Raw genomic sequence first — 21,052 nt, forward strand, 5'->3', positions numbered from 1 at the left:
CATTTAAAATGCTTTTCCTGATATCTAAACAAAATCTCCCTTGGGAGAATCTAAGTTTTAAATAGAAAACCAAATTTTACATTTAAATAGTCTTAGAATATAGTTAATCTTCAGGGTTGATGTTTTCAAGCTTTTACAATCTTGAGTTTAGCCTTTTAAAAAATAAAATTAACCCAGCTCTATCTTATTGTACTAGTGGGGTCTGAATCAAGACTTCTGAGCACTTGAGGCTAGCGGTAGTGCAACATCCTTATGAAAAAGCTTGAGCTGCATTATGAAAATGGGCCAGATGAGGAACCTGACGCTTAGGCTCTTCTATGGACTGTGACCACTTAGGGTGTTTTTTGTTTTTGTTTTGTGGAACATGAAGTGGCACGATGCTTCAGATGAAAACGCAGCTATCTGTGTGGCTTATTAATATAGTTTAAATCCATATTCCATACACATAGTATATTTTACTATGTATGAACTGAATGTCAGACCAAGATAAAAGGAACAGTCCATATCTTGTATTGCCCAAATTCTGAGAAACTTTAGTTGCACTGAAGATTTGCTTCTGCATCTGTTACAAGGCCGCCTCTGAAATCTGCCCCACCTTGCTTTCCATAAATAACTTCTCTTCGCCTTGGGGAATCTCTTTATACTTACACCAGCATTTGTATAGCTAACTTGCATTTCCCTTCTCCCTTTCAACTGTTTCAACTTTTGACAGTTTAAGACAACTGTTCTCACTTCTTCTGTTGCCCTCCCCACACCACTAAGCGTCCATTGCAAAGTGCTGTACTTGTCAGCTGTATTCTTAACAGCATAAGACTTAAGTATCTGACATATATTTAGCATTTGGATAACCTGTAACCTAGATAATGAGTTTGTCTAGGGGAAATTGGGGGTGTACTTTCTATAAGGTTTCTGGTCTGTAGCCTTGTAACTGAATTAAAAAAGACAAAGATGCAATGGCATCAAAAAAGACAGCAGCTGTTCCTCTGCGCCATGTCTATGTAGATTAACCTTATTTTCCCTGTGGGGATGTGTTCAGTGAAGCGGCGGGGGAGAGGGGTGGAAATCTTTGTTCCGTAGTCCTTACATATTGAAGTCTGTTCCCCATCCTCCTCCATAAAGAATTGCCACAAAGGGGCTTTCAAAATAGTTGCCTTAAGGCATATTATTCCCATCACTACCCATACACCTCCCCCACTCAACTAAAATAAGAGCAAAGCCCTTCAAAAGAAAAGTATTGCTTTGGAGCCCCAGAACTTTGAGGAGGGCTATTAGAGGGTACTTACAGCCTTTATCTGTAAAGCCGTAGTGTACACAGTGTTCATTGCCAAATGGAATCTAACTTTCAGAACAGAACTTGTAACAGCATTAATGCTTCTCCTAACTTATCTCCTTTTTAATCACAGAAACCCTATAAGGATACGACATGGTGTATCAGTGCTAATTCATAACCAGGAAAAATGATCTACAAATATCTGTATAAGAAAGTGGGTCTGCTTTTTAGGGTTGCCAATTTTGGTTGGACATATTTCTGGAGGCTTCATCACGACATAATTTTTAATTAAAGATTAGTCTCTAATTCCTGGAGACTCCAGGATAATCCTGGAGGGTTGGCAACTTTAGCTCAGATAATACGAAGTGGAGGAACTAGATTTAAGGGAAATTGACCTATTTGCATACTCGACCCACCCTTACTGAAAGGATTATCAGTGGTTATTAATTACTTAACGTGTTCTCAGCTGAAATAAACATGCATTTATCTGTGTGTTGTGTAATCGAGGCCCTACAGGTATATTTTCCATTCTAATTCTAAAAACAGATTTTTGTGAATTTTGGCTATATAAAACATGTCATGCTCCTGTTGATATGTGTATGGAATATAGATTTAGGGATATTGAGATCAGGTTTTTAAGCTTGTCCTTGGGATCTTTGCAAACTGCTGGTTATTGCCATCTTGTAACTCTTTCCAGGTAAAGAATTCTCAGGCTGCAACTGAGTAGGGGTATGTTAAATGCACAAAAAGGCATTTAGTACACACTGAATGCCTAATTTGAGGCACTCTTCCAGATCTTCCTTGTTGGCCTCATTTTTCTGGGCTTATACTGTATGTGTTATGCAGGTCCTGTCTAGTGTTACAAGAAATATAATTGAAATTCCTCTTTTTGTTTTTTAAAAAAATTGCATGTCTTAATTTGCTTATAATGCTTTATGTGACAGCACTTACAACAAAGTTCAAAAGATCTTTTTCAGAACTGGAAGAGTGAAATTGCTTATTCCCAATCAAATCTGTTTAACAACTTCATTTGACATTTTGTCAATGGAATCCAGGTCCTGTTGACAGCCATTTTAAAACTTTATTTCTTTACAAGAAAACTTTTTTGTAGGTGTAGAGTTAAGGGATATAACTAGTTTTCTTTTCCTTTATGTAATCTTTCATCACTCAATATTGCCCTATAAGACCTGCGCTGTCATCTCTTAAATCAATAGGGCGCATGTTAAATGGATTAAGTCAAACGCCTCACAAAAGTCCAAGTTATATTATATCTACAGAGTTTTTATCAACCACATTTATTTCTTCAAAGAATGAAATTTGGCTTGTTTGACAAGACCTATTTTCCATAAAATCATGCTGATAGGCATTAATTATATTGCTACCCTTAATTCAATTGAATTCCTTATTAGCTTTTCCAACATAACAATGGCCATACTGGGTCAGACCAAAGGTCCATCTAGCCCAGTGTCCTGTCTTCCGATAGTGGCCAATGCCAGGTGCCCCAGAGGGAATAAACAGAACAGGAAATCAAGTGATCCATCCCCTGATGCCTATTCCCAGTTTCTGGCAAACAGAGGCTAGAGACACCATCCCTGCCTATCCTGGCTAATAGCCATTGGTGGACCTATCCTCCATGAATTTACCTAGTGTGTTTTTTTTTTTTTTTTTTTTGAACCCTGTTATAGTCGTGGCCTTCACAGTATCCTCTGGCAAAGAGTTCCACAGGTTGACCGTGCATTGTATGAAGAAATACTTCCTTTTGTTTTAAACTCCCAGTTTTCATTCATTCCTGAGATTGATGTTAGTTTAACTGGCATATAGTTACCTGGGTAAGACCATTTGCCCTTTCTGAATATTGGCACATTAAGATCTCCTTAGCCAGCTCGATAGGAACTTTTGGCTGCAAGTTATCTGGGTCTGCTGACTTAAAAATGTTTATGCCTCGTAGATGTTGTTTAATATTCTCCCCAGTTACTAATGGACTGGAAAGTAATTTATCCTCATGTGATAAAAGCACATCATCCAACTTCTTTCCAAATACAGAATAGAAGTCTTCAGTGAATACTTCTGCTTTTTCTGCATCATTAACAATTTTTTGCTAACTCCATCTAATAATGTGCCTATACCATTGTTAGGATATCTTTTGTTTCTAAAGTACTTAAAAAGCCACCTTATTGTCCTTAGACCTACCAGCCATAGGTTGTGCCATGATTTCTTTAGCCTCCCTTATCAATTTTCTATAATTCATAACTTTTTAATTTATATCAATTGCTATCTATTTCCTCATTTTTTATTTAATATTACTTTTTTTCCTATTTCTGATTACTACCTTCAATTTGCCTCTAAACTAGGATGGCTTTTAGCCAAAATTATCCTCTTTCTTTACTGTGGAATTATGGCTTTTTGACCATCTAATCAACTCTTCTGAAAGAACTCCCAGTTTTCATTAATTTTTTCTGTTTTTTTTAAACTTTTCCTTCCAGTCAATTTTTCTCATTATTTTCCTCGTCTTTGGGAAATGAGCCCTCTTTAAACACTAACTATATATATTGCTGGTTGGAACAGTTTTCTGTTTGCCCATATTGAATGTAATCAGGTCATGATCATTGGTCCCTAGGCAACCACCAACTTCCAAATCGGTGATTAATTCATCTTTATCTGTCTTAATGAGGTCTCTAATAGTTACCTCCTATTGGGCAAAATATCTCTTGTTAGAAAATTCTTATTTTTAGAAACCCTTAAGTCTTACTACTGGCTGCATGAGACCCTCCAACATGTCTCCCAAAGTGAAGTCCCCATAACACCACAATTTTGTTTTTGATGCATTACAGACAGGTGCTTTAAGAAGTGACTTATCCTGTTCTCTAAATTGATTTGGGGGTCTGTAACAAAACCTCACCATCATCCCCTCCATTGATCCATATGCATTCAGGATCCTGTAGGTTCTGAGTTATCAATAACTCTAAAATAAGGAATGGTGTTTTTAATATACACTGACAGGTTTCAGAGTAGCAGCCGTGTTAGTCTGTATCCGCAAAAAAAAGAGGTGCCACAAGTACTCCTGTTCTTCTTAATATACACTGCCATCCTCTCATTTATCCTTCCTGAACAGGCTTTCTGTTAGGGGGCTCTGAGCCATGAAGGAGTTGAGGGCCCGCTGGCACTTCTGCAATACAGATAATATATCTTTGCAACAACGTGATTGAATCTTCCTTGCCAACCTCTTTGCTCCCATACACCCCCTATCCCCATTAAAATAAATATACTTTCTCCAAGAAGGCAACTGAAATGTCTCCTCCTCCCAACCCAGACTTCTCATAACTTGACCATGGTATGGGCCATATATAATTATGTGGGACTGGTAAATTTGAGGGGGTGGGGGGAGAGTGTGAGAGTTTAAGAATTGGGGTTATAACAGGAAATTGGCTTAAACCTTAACCATGGAATAACCACCACTATTTGTAATCAAACTTCTGAAGTATGTTAACAAACTACATTTCCTTGCCTGTTGTCTACAAAGAATTCATGTGACTTAACATGTAACACTTGACATGGGAATAGAATCTAGATGTGTAATATGGCAGCTCGAAGTCTCTGCCAAATCTTGATTTTGGGGGAGGAATGGTGAGGAAGGTCTGCACCTACGGTCCTTGATTTCAAAAGGGAAAACTTTTTTTTTTTTTTTTAAGGGAATTTGTTGAGGAATGGGACTGGACTGAAGAACTCAAAGAACTGAATGTGGATGGGGTTTGGAATTACTTTAAGTATAAATTGCAGAAACTATCTGAAACCTGCATCCCAAGTAAGAAGGAAAAAAATGTGTAGGAAAGGGTTGCAGACCGAACTGGGTGAACAAGCATCTCAAACAGGTTATTAAGAGAAAGCACAAAGCATACAAGGAATGGAAAGAAGGGATGGATCAGCAAGGAAAACTACCTCTTGGAAGTCAGAATGTTTTGGGAAAAATGGAGAACAGCTAAAAGCCAAGTGGAGTTGGACCTCACAAAGGAAATTAAAACCAATAGCGAAAGGTTCTTTAGGCATATAAATAAAAAGAAAACCAGGAAAGAAGAGGATGGGGTGGAGATTGAAGGTTATACTTAGATTATCTAATTTCTGAACAAATACTTTGCCTAAATTTTTAATAAGAGTAAGGAGGAGCTTGAGGACAATGGCATGGTGACAAATGAGAACAAGGATATGGAAGTAGAAATTCCCACATTTGAGGTGGAAGCCAAACTCAAGCAGCTTAATGGGAGCAAATTAGGGGGCCTGGTTAATCTCAATCCAACAATATTAAAGGAACTGGCATGAAATTGGCAGCCCAATAGCAAGATTTTTTAATGACTCTGTAAACTCGGGGGTTGTACTGCATGACAGGAGAATTGCAAATATAGTATCTATATTTAAGAAAGGGGAGAAATAAGTGATGGGGGAAACTTACAGCTTGTTAGTTTGACCTCAGTTGTGTGCAAGATTTTAGAACAAATTCTGAAAGAGAGAATAGTTAAGGACAGAGAGGTAAACAGCAATTGGAATAATATACAACATAGTTTTGTAAAAGGTAAATTGTGCCAGACCAACCTGATTCTTTGAGAAGATAACTGATTTTCTAGACAAAGAAAATGCAGTAGATCTAATCTACCTGGATTTCAGTAAGGCATTTGATACAATTCCATATGGGGAATTATTAGCTAAATTGGAGAAGATGGGGGATTAATATGAGAATTGAAAGCACAAGGAGCTGGTTAAAGGGGGAGATAAAATGGGTCATACTCAGAGATGAATTGTCAGGCTGGAGGAAGGATGCGAGTGGTTTTTCCTAAAGAATCAATCTTGACCAATCTTTATTAACATTTTCACTAATGACATGGCACAAAAAGTGGGAGTGCGTTAGGGTGACCAGATGTCCCAATTTCATAGGGACAGGCCCAATTTTTGGGTCTTTTTCTTATATAGGTTCCTATTACACCCCCCCCCCCCCATCTTCTATCCTGATTTTTCACACTTGCTGTCCGGTCACCCTAGAGTGCATTAATAAAATTCGCAGATTATACAAAGGTGAGAGGTATTGCCAACACAGAAGAGGACCAGAATATCCTAAAGAAGATGTAGACAACCTTGAAAACTGGAATGTAGAAATGGGATGAAATGTAATAGAGCAAAGTGCAAGCCATGCACGTAGGGAGTAACAACAAGAATTTTTGCTATCAGCTGAGGACATATCAATTGGAAACGACAGAGGAGAAAGATGTGGGTGTATTGGTTGATCAAAGGATGACTGAGCCGCCAATGGGATGTGGTTCTGAACAAAGGCTAAAGCTATCCTGGCGAGGTATTTCTTGTACAGATAGGAAAGTGTTGTTACCATTATATAAGGTACTGGTGAGACCACCTCTGTAATACTGTACAGAGTTCTGGTCTCCCATGCAGGGCCGGCTCCAGGGTTTTGGCCACCCCAAGCAGCCAAAAAAAAAAAAAAGCCGTGATCGCGATCTGCGGCGGCAGGTCCTTCGCTCCGAGCAGGAGTGAGGGACCATCCGCCGAATTGCCGCTGAATAGCTAGACATGCCGCCCCTCTCCGGAGCAGCCGCCCCAACCACCTGCTTGCCAGGCTGGTGCCTGGAGCCGACCCTGCTCCCATGTTTAAGAAAGATAAATTCAAACTAGATCAGGTGCAGAGATGGGCTACTAGGATGATCAGAGGAATGGAGATCCTACCTTATGAGGGAAGATTTTAGCCTAACAGAATGAATGCTGAGGGGTAATATGATTGCTTTCTATAAATAGATCAGTGGGATAAACACCAGGGAGGAAGAGGAGTTATTTAAGTTAAGGGTCGATGTTGGCACAAGAACAAATGGCTATAAACTGGCCCTCAATAAGTTTAGTCTTGGAAATTAGATGAAAATTTGTAACCATCACAGGAGTAAATTTCTGGAACAGCCTTCCACAGGGAATAGTGGGAGCAAAAAACCAACCTTGTTTTAAGACTGAGCTTGATAAGTTTATGGAGGGGATGATGTGATGAGATTGCCTACAATGATATATGATCCATGCATGACTGCTGTTAGCAAGTATCTCCAACAGCTGCAGATGGGACACTAGAAGGGGAGGGTTCCGAGTTACTACAGAGAATTCTTTCCTGGGTGAGTGTCTGGTGCCACATGCTCAGGGTCTAACTGATTTGTCATATTTGGTGTTGGGAAAGAATTATGCCCCAAGTCAGGTTGGCAGAGACCCTGTTTTTTTGTTGGTGGTGTGTTTGTGTTTTGCCTTCCTCTGCAGCATGGGCCACTGCACTGTTTTCTAGCAAACAGTTGTGTAACCACTGGAAAAGTGTCACACACAACCCTCCCTGCTACCCCCAATCACTGGCTTACATAAAGGATGATAGCCTACTTTTACTACCTGTTACTCCTTTAGCTTGAGCAGTATAGAGGTCTGATGATGAGGTCCTGGGTTTAAACTCTGCTAACAAACCATGTAGGAGAAAAATAACAGTTTTAGTAAAGACTGCATCATATGCATATGCACATACAGATTGAATAAAGTTTGCATGGGCTACCTTATTTCTCACATTTCCTAACTTACAAAGCCATACACTCAAAACCTTAACATGTGAGTGAGTGTGAGACACCCTCTCAAGTTGTGTGTTATCATGTTTATTCTCTGCTGCCGTGCTAGGCACAGTACAAACACAGAACAAAGTCAGTCTTTGCCCCAAAGAGCTTACAATCTAAGTTAGCATTTATTGGAAGATAGGATTTCTCAGAACACTGCCAGTGGGATACGAAACCTTTTACTTGTTGGTCACCAGTCTGACTCTAACCCCCCTCCCCCTCTAGTGGATATATGGCTCCTATATGAGAAGGTTGGATCCTAACCCATCCCTCCTACGCTCTGTCAGGAACACACTATAGTTTAGTCTCCTGTGGGCTGTAAAACTTTGGTTTCTTTTCTATTGTTGGGTTTAGTATGCAGGTGCTGGGTGATGTTGGTGGCCTGTGACATACAGAAGGCCAGACTAGATGATCTGATGGTCCCTTCTAGCCTTAAACTCCATTATTCTATGGTAACCCAGCCTACAAACTTGTACAAGCCTATGCTTAGCCCAGGCTTGGAACTTGCATTAAATCTGAGGCAGAAGTGGGAAACAGGTTGATTTGGAGGAAGCCTCCAAATCCGTATGGGAGAAGAAAGCATTGAGGATAGTGCAGATTTCTTCAGGGAAATCTTGTATTTAATTTTAAAATCTGTTGCTGCTTTTAAATCTAAGAAGCTTACTTAAAACTTATCAGAATGCATATATGGCTTTTTGGTAGATCTCCCAGATCCTGGATTACTTGGAAAATTGTACCTGACTATGTGTGATGCGCTGACCACTGTTGCTATTCCATAATGGCAGGTACAGAATGTGTCTGGTTTAAAAACAAAACTAACTTTGACCCTGCTTTGTATGTGTACTCAAAATAGTTTTGTAGCCTGGGTATCTGTATAAATCAGTATTTATACACAGCTCTGTAGTAACAATTTAGATGAATGTCTACATGTTAATGAAATAACAGTTTGCAGTATGTGTACATAAATATTAAGAATATTGAACAAATTCTGAATTTCATCTTAATACCCAAAGAATCCTTGTTTTGGAATTAACAGTAGTCAAAATACACTGCATATGTAAAATATTGTGAAGGTGCAGGATCTGTTTATCAGTTTTCTGGATTTTAACATGGATGATTTGAAAATTAACGTAGGCCCGGCTAATTAGGCACCTTAAGTAACTACTAATGAATGGTCTAGGGAGCTAGTGAACAGGAGCGGCTAACAGGGGAGTTTTGCGAGAGACTTCTCCAGGTGAAGGAGGAGTGATTGCATGACTCTTGGGGGTAAGTTTGTCTGTTATGCATGTGTTTTGTGTTTGTTTGTGGTGTGCTTGCTGTTTAATTGAAATATACTGTGTGGTCTATTTGTTTGGGGGCCCGTATACTGACCGTGAGTGTGCTGAGTCTAGCGGCCTGCTAGGCAAGGCTGAGAGCTTCTTAACAAGGTTTTGATCCCTAAGCCCTCTAGCACCCATCAACCCCTTAACCAGGGGACAGGGCTACTCAGGAAGACCAGGGCTTTAAAAAGCTCACTTCTAAGCAATCAGAGGAGTGGCTAATGGGGGAGTTTTGTGAGGGAGTTTAGAGGGGTGTGTGTGTGTGTGTAGATACACTTAATATCCTTTAAACTTAAACCAAAAACACCCCCCCCGTAAAAACAAAATAACAGCAACAAAAGAACGAGCTTCAGGAGTAAAAAGAGAATGCAGGCACAAGTCCAGCAACAGTGTGGGGACTATCCAATTTATTGCACCCCATGCAGCTTGTATGATTACCTGTCCTATGGGTGGGTGGCATCTGTGTGCATTTGGTGCAAGGAGCTCCTGGCCCTCAGAGACCATGTACGGGTTTTGGAGACCAGAGTGGCTGAACTGGAGGAGCTGAGGGAGACAGAGGGGTACATAGATGAGACTTTCTGGGATACAGTAGAACGGTCCAACCCCCGGTCTGACAGCCTCTGTGCTGTTGAGGAGGATGAAAGTCTCAGGGAAGGAGAACATCCAAATGGAGCAGAGGGAAACGATCCCATAGTTGGGACCCTCCTTCCAGATGATGTCATGATATCCTCTCACACTGAGGATGCCTTTCTGGGGCAGAGAACTCCAGTTTTTAGGAAGAGACAGGTAAATAGTTTTGGGGAATTCAATCATTAGAAACATAGATAGCTGGGTTTGCGATGACCGAGAGAACCACATGGTGACTTGCCTGCGTGGTGCAAAGCTTGTGGATCTCTCGAGACATCTAGATAGACTTGTGTAGTGCTGGGAAGGAGCCGGTGGTCATGGTACATGTAGGTACCAATGACGTAGAGTAGGATAGGAGCAAGGTCCTGGAGGCCAAATTTAGGCTTCTAGGTAAGAGATTGAAGTCCAGGACCTCCATGGTAGCATTCTATGAAATGCTTCCAGTTCCACGCGCAGGGCCAGTTAGGCAGAACTGCAGGGTTTCAATGCGTGGATGAGACGATGATGTAGGGAGGTAGGGTTTAGATTTATTAGGAACTGGAGAAACTTTTGGGAAAGGGGGAGCCTAAACAGGAAGGATGGGCTCCACCTTAACCAAAATGGAACCAGATTGCTGGCACTTAACATTAAAAAGGTTGTAGAGCAGTTTTTAAGCTAAGGTCTAGGGGAAAGCTGACAGGTGCGCAGGAACACATTGTTTGCACAGAGACATCCCTTAGGGGAGGATCTACTAATGGAGATTCTCTGTCCTAGTAAGGAGGAGAAGATGGAAGAATATAAAATACAGGTAGGATCTGATGAGAAACTGTCAAATGAAAAAAAATCCCATTCAATTACATCATGTAATGACAGACAGCTAAAAAGTGACAAGTTTTTAAAGTGTTTATATACCAATGCTAGAAGTCTAAATAAGAACTAGAGTGCCTCGTATTAAATGAGGATATTGATATAATAGACATCACAGAAACTTGGTGGAATGAGGATAACCAATGGGACACAGTAATACCAGAGTACAAAATATATCTCAAGGACAGAACTGGTTGTGCTGGTGGGGGAGTGGCACTATATGTGAAAGAAAGCATAGAATCAAATGAAGTAAAAATCTTAAATGAACCAAACTGTACCATAGAATCTCTATGGATAGTAATTCCATGCTTTAATAGTAAGAATATAGCAGTAGGGATATATTACCGACCACTTGACCAGGATGGTGATAGTGACTGTGAAATGCTCAAGGAGATTAGAGAGGCTATTAAAATAAACTCAATAATAATGGGGGATTTCAACTATCTCCATATTGACTGGGTACGTGTCACTCAGGACTGGATGCAGAGAGAGTTTCTTGACCCCTTAAATGACTGCCTCTTGGAGCAGCTAGTCCTGGAACACACAAGAGGAGAGGCAATTTTTGATTTAGTTCTAAGTGGAGCACAGGATCTGCTCCAAGAGGTGAATATAGCTGGACCCCTGGGTAATAGTGACCATAATATAATTAAATTTAACATCCCTATGGTGGGGAAAACACCACAGCAGCCCAACACTGTAGCATTTAATTTCAGAAAAGGGAACTACACAAAAATGAGGAGGTTAATTATACAGAAATTAAAAAGTACAGCGCCAAAAGAAAATCCCTGCAAGCTGCATGGAAAGTTTTTAAAGACACCATAATAGAGGCTCAACTTAAATGTATACCCCAAATTAAAAAAATAGTAAGAGAACCAAAAAAGAGCTACCATGGCTAAACAACAAAGTAAAAAAAGCAGTGAGAGGCAAAAAGGTATACTTTTAAAAAATGGAAGTTAAATCCTAGTGAGGAAAATAGAAAGGAGCATAAACTCTAGCAAATGAAGTGTAAAAATATAATTAGGAAGGCCAAAAAAAGAATTTGAAGAACAGCTAGCCAAAGACTCAAAAAGTAATAGCAAACTTTTTTTTTAAGTACATCAGAAGCAGGAAGCCTGCTAAACAACTAGTGGGGCCACTGGACGATTGAGGTGCTAAAGGAGCACTCAAGGACAATAAGGCCATTGCAGAGAAACTAAATGAATTCTTTGCATCGGTGTTCACGGCTGAGGATGTGAGGGAGTTTCCCAAACCTGAGCCATTCTTTTTAGGTGACAAATATGAGGAACTATCCCAGATTGAGTGTCATTACAGGAGGTTTTGGGACAAATTGATAAACTAAACAGTAATAAGTCACCAGGACCGATGGTATTCACCCAAGAGTTCTGAAGGAACTCAAATGTGAAATTGCAGAACTACTAACTGTAGTCTGTAACCTATCATTTAAATCTGCTTCTGTACCAAATAACTGGAGCATAGCTAATGTGATGCCAATTTTTAAAAAGGGGTCCCAAGGTGATCCCGGCAATTACAGGTCGGTAAGCCTGTCTTCAATACCGGGCAACCTGGTTGAAACTATAGTAAAGAACAAAATTGGCAGACGCACAGATGAACATAATTTGTTGGGGAAGAGTCAACATGTTTTTTGTAAACAGAAATCATGCCTCACCAATCTACTAGAATTCTTTAAGGGGTCAACAAGCATGTGGACATGAGGGATGTCATAGGATATTTACTCCTTCTCATAACAAAAGAACTGGAGGTAACCAAATGAAATTAATAGGCAACAGGTTTAAAAGAAACAAGAGGAAGGATTTCTTCACACAACGCACAGTCAACCTGTGGAACTCTTTATCAGAGGATGTTGTGAAGGCCAAGACTATAACAGGATTTTAAAAAAAAATAGATTCATGGAGGATAGGTCCATCAATGGCTATTAGCCAGGATAGGCAGGGATGGTGTCTCTAGCCTCTGTTTGCCAGAAGCTGGGAATGAGCGGCGGATGAATACCTGTTCTGTTCATTTCCTCTGGGGCACCTGGCATTGACAATTGCCAGAAGACAGAATACTGGGCTAGATGGACCTTTGGTCAGACCCAGTATGGCCGCTCTTACGTTTAACTTTAGTAGAATTCTGACTTCAATTGAATGGTGGTTTTTTTAGTCCACACAATACTTTCAAAGTACCTTTTTTTTTTTTTTTTTTTTTTTTTTTTTTACCCTTCTTAAACTTAATTTGTACCCAGTTTTGGGGAAGAGGTTGGTGGTTTTGTGTGTGTGCGAGCGCACAGTATTTTAGGGGAAAAAAGTAACTTCCAGTTGAAAATATTTTTGATTTTACTCAATGAACGTCCACGCCTAACTACTGCTAGAAGTGTCCGCTGCAAAGCAGTGCATTTGCTAATCATGCAAGTGACTTGCATTCTATATCCATATTGATATTATCTAGCAGTCTGTAGTTCTACACTAGGGTATTTCTGTGACATTTCTACTTTTTTCAAAAGGAAAAAATCCATCCACATCCCTCATGAAATAACAAAATGCAAACTTAGCTTAAAGGAGAAGCTTAAGTCTCTGTCCTAGTTGATGTTTTGTTTGCTGGTGGAATCTGTGATCTGGCTAGTTACTTTGATCGTATGAGTAAAATGAATCTTGACTGCTAATGTCAAGATACTTGTAAGTACAGAGGAACAACTCTGACGTATTTGGTCAGACGGTTAAAACTCTTAACAGAATTTTTTTTAACATAATTTAAATGCAGTAAGCAGGGATATCTAAATTTAGCAAAAATGCTTTCTATTGGAGAGATTGAAGAAGCACGTAGTACTTCAAAATGTATATATTGCTGCTCATGTTTCCTAAAACTAGTGGGCAGAAAGATCCAATTCCTGAATGGCTTTGTCTCACATGTAATATCTGTCTGATTTCAGTGGTGATTCAAAAGCTCTGGGATATCAATTGAATATAAAAATCTTACGGGGAAAGACTTTGTGCATGAGATTTCTCATTTCTTCATTGTGGGCACTAGAAATCTGAACTTTTCTGCTGGGGACTTGGCTGTCACTTTGTGCTAACAGTGAATGAGCATGACTTTCCATAACTGAAACAAGGTAGGAACAGCCAAAAGGCCAATCCAGAGTATAACTTTCAAAGCAATACTTTTGCTTCTCTATCCCTTTCCCCGCACCGAACACTTCATTGGCTCCAATCCAAGGAGGGCTGTATGCAGCTATTCTTGAAGTAGTTAACACTGTTCCTGAAATTGTCAGAAGAGTTGATTAAGAGAAATCTCCCTTCCTATACTACCAAGGCCTAAGCATGCTGTTTGTGACCTCTCTTGGCCTAGGATTGAAGAACCAACCTGGTGTCTCTAATTGATTTCTTTCTTCTCTGACCCCCCAGCAGATGGTAATGCACATGCTATTGCTAGACTGCCAGCTCAGCTTTTAGGTCGAAGGACAACATAATGCACTCAACCTGATTTTTCCTTTTGCAGGAAGAAGAGATGCCAGATGTAGAAATTGACATTGATGACCTTCTTGATGCAACTAATGAAGAGGAGAGAGCTATCAAATTACAGGTAAAATATTTTTCCTAAAGTAAACTTGAACATGGCTGACTTAACATATCAGAGTCACTATATCTTAATTCTGAATGACTCCGCTCTGGTGGTAGCCTTAGAATGAGTATTTCCTAAATTTGAGAAAAGGGAATTTAATGTAACCTATCTAGGACTACTGTCTGAATGTAAAGAGATTCCCTAGCATTATGAGGAAACTCCTTGAATGAGGATGACAATAGTAAAAATTCAAGGTCCAGTACACCAGTGAGAGGGATAATTATTCTGAGAAGTAGTAGAGCACCTTTAAGTTTTCTCCAAGTGTCATTCGTATTCTAAAATATGAAGAGGAAAAACCCATGAGTAACTTTAAGAACCTCAGAAATCAGTGGATCTTCTGGTCATGACAGTGTTGGTCTTCATTACATTACTAATCTTTTCCTAGCCATGAAGAAATAACTACAACTTCGGTTGAAATGTGCAATTTTTTGAGTGTAAAAGCATAACCCATTGGTTGCCATTCAGGGCTCTATCTAAAAATGTGGGGAAAAGATCAAGATAGTCAACAACAAGAATTAACAGAACAGGGAAATCCAAAGTATCTCAGCTGAATTAGGCAATTACAGTAGACTTGTTCTAATTCCATAATCTTGTTTGAGGTAAATGTTAATGAAATGGAATGGGGGAGGGAAGAGTGGGGAGAAAGGAAGAATAATTGTGTGTCTGGAAATGACACTTCAAGCCAATGAGGGACTTGCCATAAAATGGGTAATAGTTAAGATATATGAGAGGAAATGAAACAAGATCTAGTATACAGACATTCATCCCAGCTCACATGTTAAGAACCCAATTAGTGATGCCCTAGTGAAAAGTTCCCAGTAAAAAGTTACTTGACTCTTGGGGTGTGTTGGGGGTAGTGTTTGTATGTATGAAATCTTAGCTTCTCCTCCTCTCTCCCATCTCCTTGGAGATGTAAAAATTGGGATTTTTAATGTAGAATTCCTTTTTAAGGAAGCTGCTACTACTTCCCCACTGAACCCAGTGGTGTAGTCCCTTTCTGATATAGATACTTTGCTCCACCTATGCTGCTACACTCTGGGTAGAGTTGTTATTGAAAGTAAAGATTGCACATCTCTCCTCTGTAAATTAAATGAAAACTAATAGACGTAGCTTGATTATATATGGGAAAAACACTATGAAAGTGTGATAGTCTAAGATTATAGATTTGTTTTTACGTTGCAAAACTGACATGACTTAATACAGAAACTGACACTTCTTTCATGTTTTACTTCTAGGAAGCTCTTGTAGATTGCTACAAACCAACAGAGGTAAAGTACCCCTTTTCTTGAATACCATTTTTCCCTGTTAAAAACAGTGTAGTCATACTATTGCTAAAAATAGGGGAATGCTGATTGGAGTTGAAGGGGTCTGAACATTTCAGGCCCAACAGTCTCCCCTTGAATGCTGGAGTTCTGTTATTTGACTTGAGCAGGATTGGGCTCTTGGGAAGAAAGTTGATTATTCTTATCTAAGTGTTAGGGTTCTGATTTCTGATGCAGTAGTGTTACTTGTCCTTCTCCAATTCTTTGGTTTCCTTCAGTAATACCTAAATCAAGATGTGAAGCTCAGATGTGGAGAAGTGAACAAATGGAATTACTTCATCTGAAATGATAAAAATCTAACTGAACGAATGACTATATTTGCATAACATTGTTTCAACCTATTAAATGTATTGTATGGTCTCCTAAGCAAGACCATTAGACTCTTTGTCTTTTTTAGCTTATCTTTTGGGAGAGACTTGCATCTTATTAGACAGACATTTGGTTGAGCTGCATGTGTCAAGCCACCTTATAAATGGATACAAATACAATCAGGGTGACCAGATGTTCCGATTTTATAGGGACAGTCCTGATATTCGGGGTTTTTTTCTTATATGGGCATCTATTACCCCCCACCTCTGTCCCGATTTTCTATACTTGCTGTCTGGTCACCCTAAATACAATACAGTGGAATGATTAAGCCAACAGACTTCTATTAAGTGGATATTTAGATCAAAGTTTAATATTTTAATGGAAAATAGTTGTATGCACCTATACCACTTTTAATATATACAATTGCACATGTTTACTAGGAAGAGTGAACCTGGTGAGCTAACGGATATTTTGGCTTTATGCATAAAACCGCAATAGTTGAAGTACTAAAATGCATGATCGAAGCTTTTAGGTTACTGAACAGTTTATTTAAAATAAAGCGGTCCCCATTATAAAAATCAATACTTTCGGAACAAATGCCAAATACTGGTATCTAAGATACTGCAGTTGTGGGTGGGGAATGCATGGTAGCTTGGATTCCACTATTTGGTAACTGCTGTAGTCAAGCAGTGCTTGACAGGGGGGTGTGCCGTTATTAAACGAGGCTGTGGGCAACATGGTTCTGCTTCAAGGGAGAACAGGGCTGAAATGGTTGTAATCTGAGCTGCTTTCTTTAAGGTAGAATACTGAAGCAATCTGTCAGGCAAAACCTCTGTCATGGTTGAAAGGACAATTCTTTGTCTATTTCTGCCTTAAATTCTTATGGAACCTTATACTGGAGAAGTCTGTTTATGACCAACTGCTGCAGCCATGGCCAACGAAGTCTTTTGTTTGTGATGATGGAAATGTTGCTCAGAAAGGCTTGGATACTAATGCTTGTATAGCTTATTCTTCAGTGTGATGGAAATGGTAGACGTGATACGTTGCTGGGATTCCTCCAGAGATACCAGGCTAAAAGGCCAAGTCTTTCTGATGTGTCTCTCAGTAGTTGTGCTACGTTTGAGATGACCCAGTCAACATATTCCAGCAAAGGCCATTGAACTTGAATTATTTTTCATGCTATTGGTCTGGATGACTGATCTGGTGTCAGGAACCTGACGTTGCTGATGTCTCTTGGCCTCTGAGGTGGGGGAGGTGGAGAGAGGAAGAGTGAAGAGATGCAGAACAGGATGCTAATAGCTCAAGTGGACTTATCGAGATTGGCTCTGAATGTGTCTTTTTTGTTTTAATCTTGCAAGATTACCCCATTCTCCCAACTAGATAAATGTGTGAGGATGGCTTTTTTGGGAGCAAAGGGTAGGGCAAGAGGGCTAACTAATAATTAAAAAATTAGTTTAAACTAAAATTGTTTTGCTTAAAAATCTGTTCATTATACCAAAATTCTGTCTAGTTTTTCTTGAGACAGATTCAAATTTTATTTTTTTATCTTAAATATACACATGACACTTGAGAATGACGTGGTGTTCGGTGTTTAACATAATTTTAGAAAATATCTGTATGCGTGAAGGAATGCACTTACAGTAATAAAGACAGGGTTAATTGGTATGGCAGCTTAAATGGAATAGTACATAGATTTGTGTGTGCACTAATGTTAAACCCACTAATGTTAAACTGAAAGCGAAGAGCCAAAGTTTGAAGGCACTATGATAGGGGATTAGATTTTAGTATTCTAATTTCTTGGTCCTTAACTCATGTGCCAGTGAAGTGGAGGCAATGCTCTTACCTTGAAGAGTCTCCTCTCACTCCCTTGGTGACCCTTTGAGCTGACATGGGAGTAGAATTGACAGACTGCAGTGAGCAGGGTCTCTTCTTCCTCTGCCAGTGGGGTAATCTGCCCAGTTTGGGGTTGAGAAGGGGAAAAGAAAAAAATCCTGAGACATGGAAGAAAAAAATACCAACTATATAGAAAGTGTGTGTGTATCTGGCTGTTTATCACACTAGCATGTGAATTATTTCTATAAGAGCAAGAGGGTGTGTGTGTGTGCGCGCACGTGGAGAAAAGTGTAGTGTGTGGCATTTCTCCTTCTAAGGAGCTGTAACTCAAACATGGTAAGTTCTATTTCTGGCAAGGACTTAACGTTTAAAGATCTACCACCTGAAAAATGCTTGTGATCCTGAGTTCTAAGTAGAAAAAATTAATGTAGTATGAAATCTGCAATTGTACAGCACATGAAAGGAAAGCCAGTAAAATCAAAGTTTAGTAACTTGAAGCTACATTATATGAATAAGGTATCATTTTTGCAGATTGGTCATCTGAAGTCAGTTCTACTTCGTTTCCTCAACTCTCTTAGGAGGCGGAAGGTTAAGGAAAGTTTCAGGAGTTACTTTTGTGCATTTATACTCAATGGCTTTTCCGATCCGAAGAAACAGAATTATTTAGGTCACTCAGCAGGTGGCAGGTTTTAAGGTTTTCTCTTTTAAATTATCCAAAATAATAATAGGCACTAATTTATGAGTGTTTATCTTTCTTCAAAGTAAAATACAGCTAGACTCCTGAGCATACGCAGTTATTCTAAAAGCGTAGGTTGTGTAAGACAGCAATTGCTGCTACTTTCACCTGAACGAAACATGTTTAAAGCTGGCATATTGCAGTAAATTATCATTTTCATAACTTTATAAACTTAATTATTCAAATAAAGAAATATCAGTCATTCAATAGTCTCAAATCATTTTGATTAAGAAGGTATTATGGATTATAGTTGGGCTTGCATCTAAAATAAGACCCACTGACTAAAAGCTATTTAAATATATTCAGTGTAACATCTTAATCAGGAAAAATGTGTAATGTGACTGATATGTCCCCTAATCTCAGAAGCAAGTTTGGCCATGTGTGCCAGGAACTAAAAATGTCTTCTGGCCATATGATGCCAACTTCACTGTGTTTCTATAAAGCAATGGCTAAGAGGCACACTTTGCAAGCTACTGTTAGATCTTAAAGTATAAATAATAAAGGCCTGCTTCCTTAATGTGATTAGGTCACACCTGCTGAAGAGAAACTGAGATACCTCTAGAAAACCCAGGCTTGGGAAGAGAATACAAGTTTAAAGAAAAGCCTCCAAGTCTGGTATGCAAACTGAATTTTTCAAACTTGGGCAAGACTTTGAATTGTATTGCTGAAGTCTTTCCATCACCTAAGAGTGGATACTCCTTTCATTATACACGGTTCAAAAATCGGGGATCCTTCTGTGACAGAATGAATATTTTGGGGTGAATGAATATTTTGGAAAACTACTGTAGCTCCTTTTTTTAGATGGACGGAGAAACTTAAAGAGCATTTTAAGTCTCATCTGCAAAATAACTGCCATGAAGAGGTGAGGGTCCATGTTTTCTTTACCCATGAGGGTCACTTAATAAATTTTCATGTTCCAGTTGATTTTAATATTTATGTATTCTGCAAGAACTTGAGCTTCTGTGCTCAAAACAGCTAGCCATTCTCAGAAAAGAATACCATCCCTATACTCTAGCGTTTGGAAGAAGCATGGCCTTTCTGCACTGTTTTGGGAGTGAGAAGATGAAGACAGATCTGGGGCAAGTCAATATTTCTGTTCCTCAAATTCCCTGTCTGTGGGGATGCTTACCCTGAACCACAGGGGGTGTTTGTGGTGATAAATTAATGTTTGTAGCACTCATGTTGCAGTGATAAGCACCATAGAAAAGCCTCTGGGTATTGTCACCTGTCAAGGAGGACACTAGAACTTTTTTGACAATCTATTGAAAATTGAATATTAAAGAACTGTTGTGGACCTGAAAAGAATGAGTTTTTTATTAAGGCATCTATTTTGAAGAAGTTGAGGACTCTGTCTGTATTAACTTTTGAGAATCTGCTACTGGTGCAGCTCTACCATTGGTAGCAATACGGAGAATGCTACTATTAGAGGAAGTCTAAGAAACCTCTGGCTGGTCTACATTAGTGCTCGGGCTGGTGGGGCTGCCACAGTGACTAGCACAATGGTAGGAGATTTCCTGTTGTAAACAAGGCCAATGAGGTTGGTAATTCTGATAATTCATGTCTAGGCTGTCTCTGACTGAGGTGGTGAGTATGTGTACACATACCAGAGATAGAAAACTTCAGTTTCTCTTGAAATTTTGTTTTTGACAAAATGCTAGAAAACTTGTCTTTTTACTCTTTCTTTTACCCTTTATTTTCCACTGAGAAAAGGGAGGAAGGGAAGAAAAGCAGGGGGAAACCAAAAGTGGAAACATAAAAAAAAAAAAAAAACTTCTCACTGGAAACATTGAGAATTATTGGCATTTTTAAACCAGTCAAACAGTGTCTAATGGCAAAGGTGCAATTGCCCCTTCACTGCAGCTCTTGGGCAGGAAATTATGTGCTTAACAACATCCTATGTCCATGAGTGGAGTCAGCAAAAGAAAGTACAGGACTCTATTACTTAAGTGACTTAGTCAGTACCCCCTGGCTACTTGAACAGTTAGAGCATTTCAGAAATTTTCAGTCCTGCATTGGGAAGAATGCATTTGAGCTGGCATTTCCCTACAGATCTATTTTTCCAAGTTTAATTTCTAACTAGAAGAAATGATAGCTTTGTAACAAAGCTTTTGGACTACGGTTTGGGCCAAGTGTTTGGGCATGCCTCACACAATGCACATATTGTGCAGTTTACTCTACAGATGTGTCCAGCAAGTTCAATTTCAAACTAGAAGTTTACAACCTCAAAGCCAAAAAATCATAAATTTGCTGCAGCCTTGAAGTTTTGAACTTGTTACTGTTGTTTCATCTTTAATCACAAGGTTGTAATATTTACTGTTCAAAACCAAGTAGGAAACTAAACACCAAAGAAATGCACCTTTTACAAGAGAGGAAATGCAGTAATCCAGAGTATAGAGAACATAGGGGCAGTTCTTCAGATGGTACATAAATTCTTAGCTCCATTGAAGTAAATGGAGCTATGGCAGTTTGCAGTGGCCGAGGATCTGCTTCATATTGTACAGTGACACTGGAGAGCACTAGATTTGCACTCTTTTAATACCACAAACATAAGC

The 21,052-nt window shown here is 39.3% G+C and overlaps 1 protein-coding gene across 1 annotated transcript in view; it reads left to right on the top strand.

Annotated features, from left to right (window-relative positions):
* The window catches only part of PPP1R14C (protein phosphatase 1 regulatory inhibitor subunit 14C), a 65,548-nt gene that overhangs the window by 38,955 nt on the left and 5,541 nt on the right, over positions 1 to 21,052 (top strand). The window contains exons 2-3 of the mRNA XM_005280450.4: positions 14,178 to 14,261; positions 15,536 to 15,568. Coding sequence (XP_005280507.2) covers positions 14,178 to 14,261; positions 15,536 to 15,568 — 117 coding nt within the window. The remainder of the gene's footprint in view (positions 1 to 14,177; positions 14,262 to 15,535; positions 15,569 to 21,052) is intronic.

The sequence above is a fragment of the Chrysemys picta genome, chromosome 3, assembly GCF_011386835.1.
Source record: "Chrysemys picta bellii isolate R12L10 chromosome 3, ASM1138683v2, whole genome shotgun sequence".
In the NCBI taxonomy this organism is placed as follows: domain Eukaryota; kingdom Metazoa; phylum Chordata; order Testudines; family Emydidae; genus Chrysemys; species Chrysemys picta.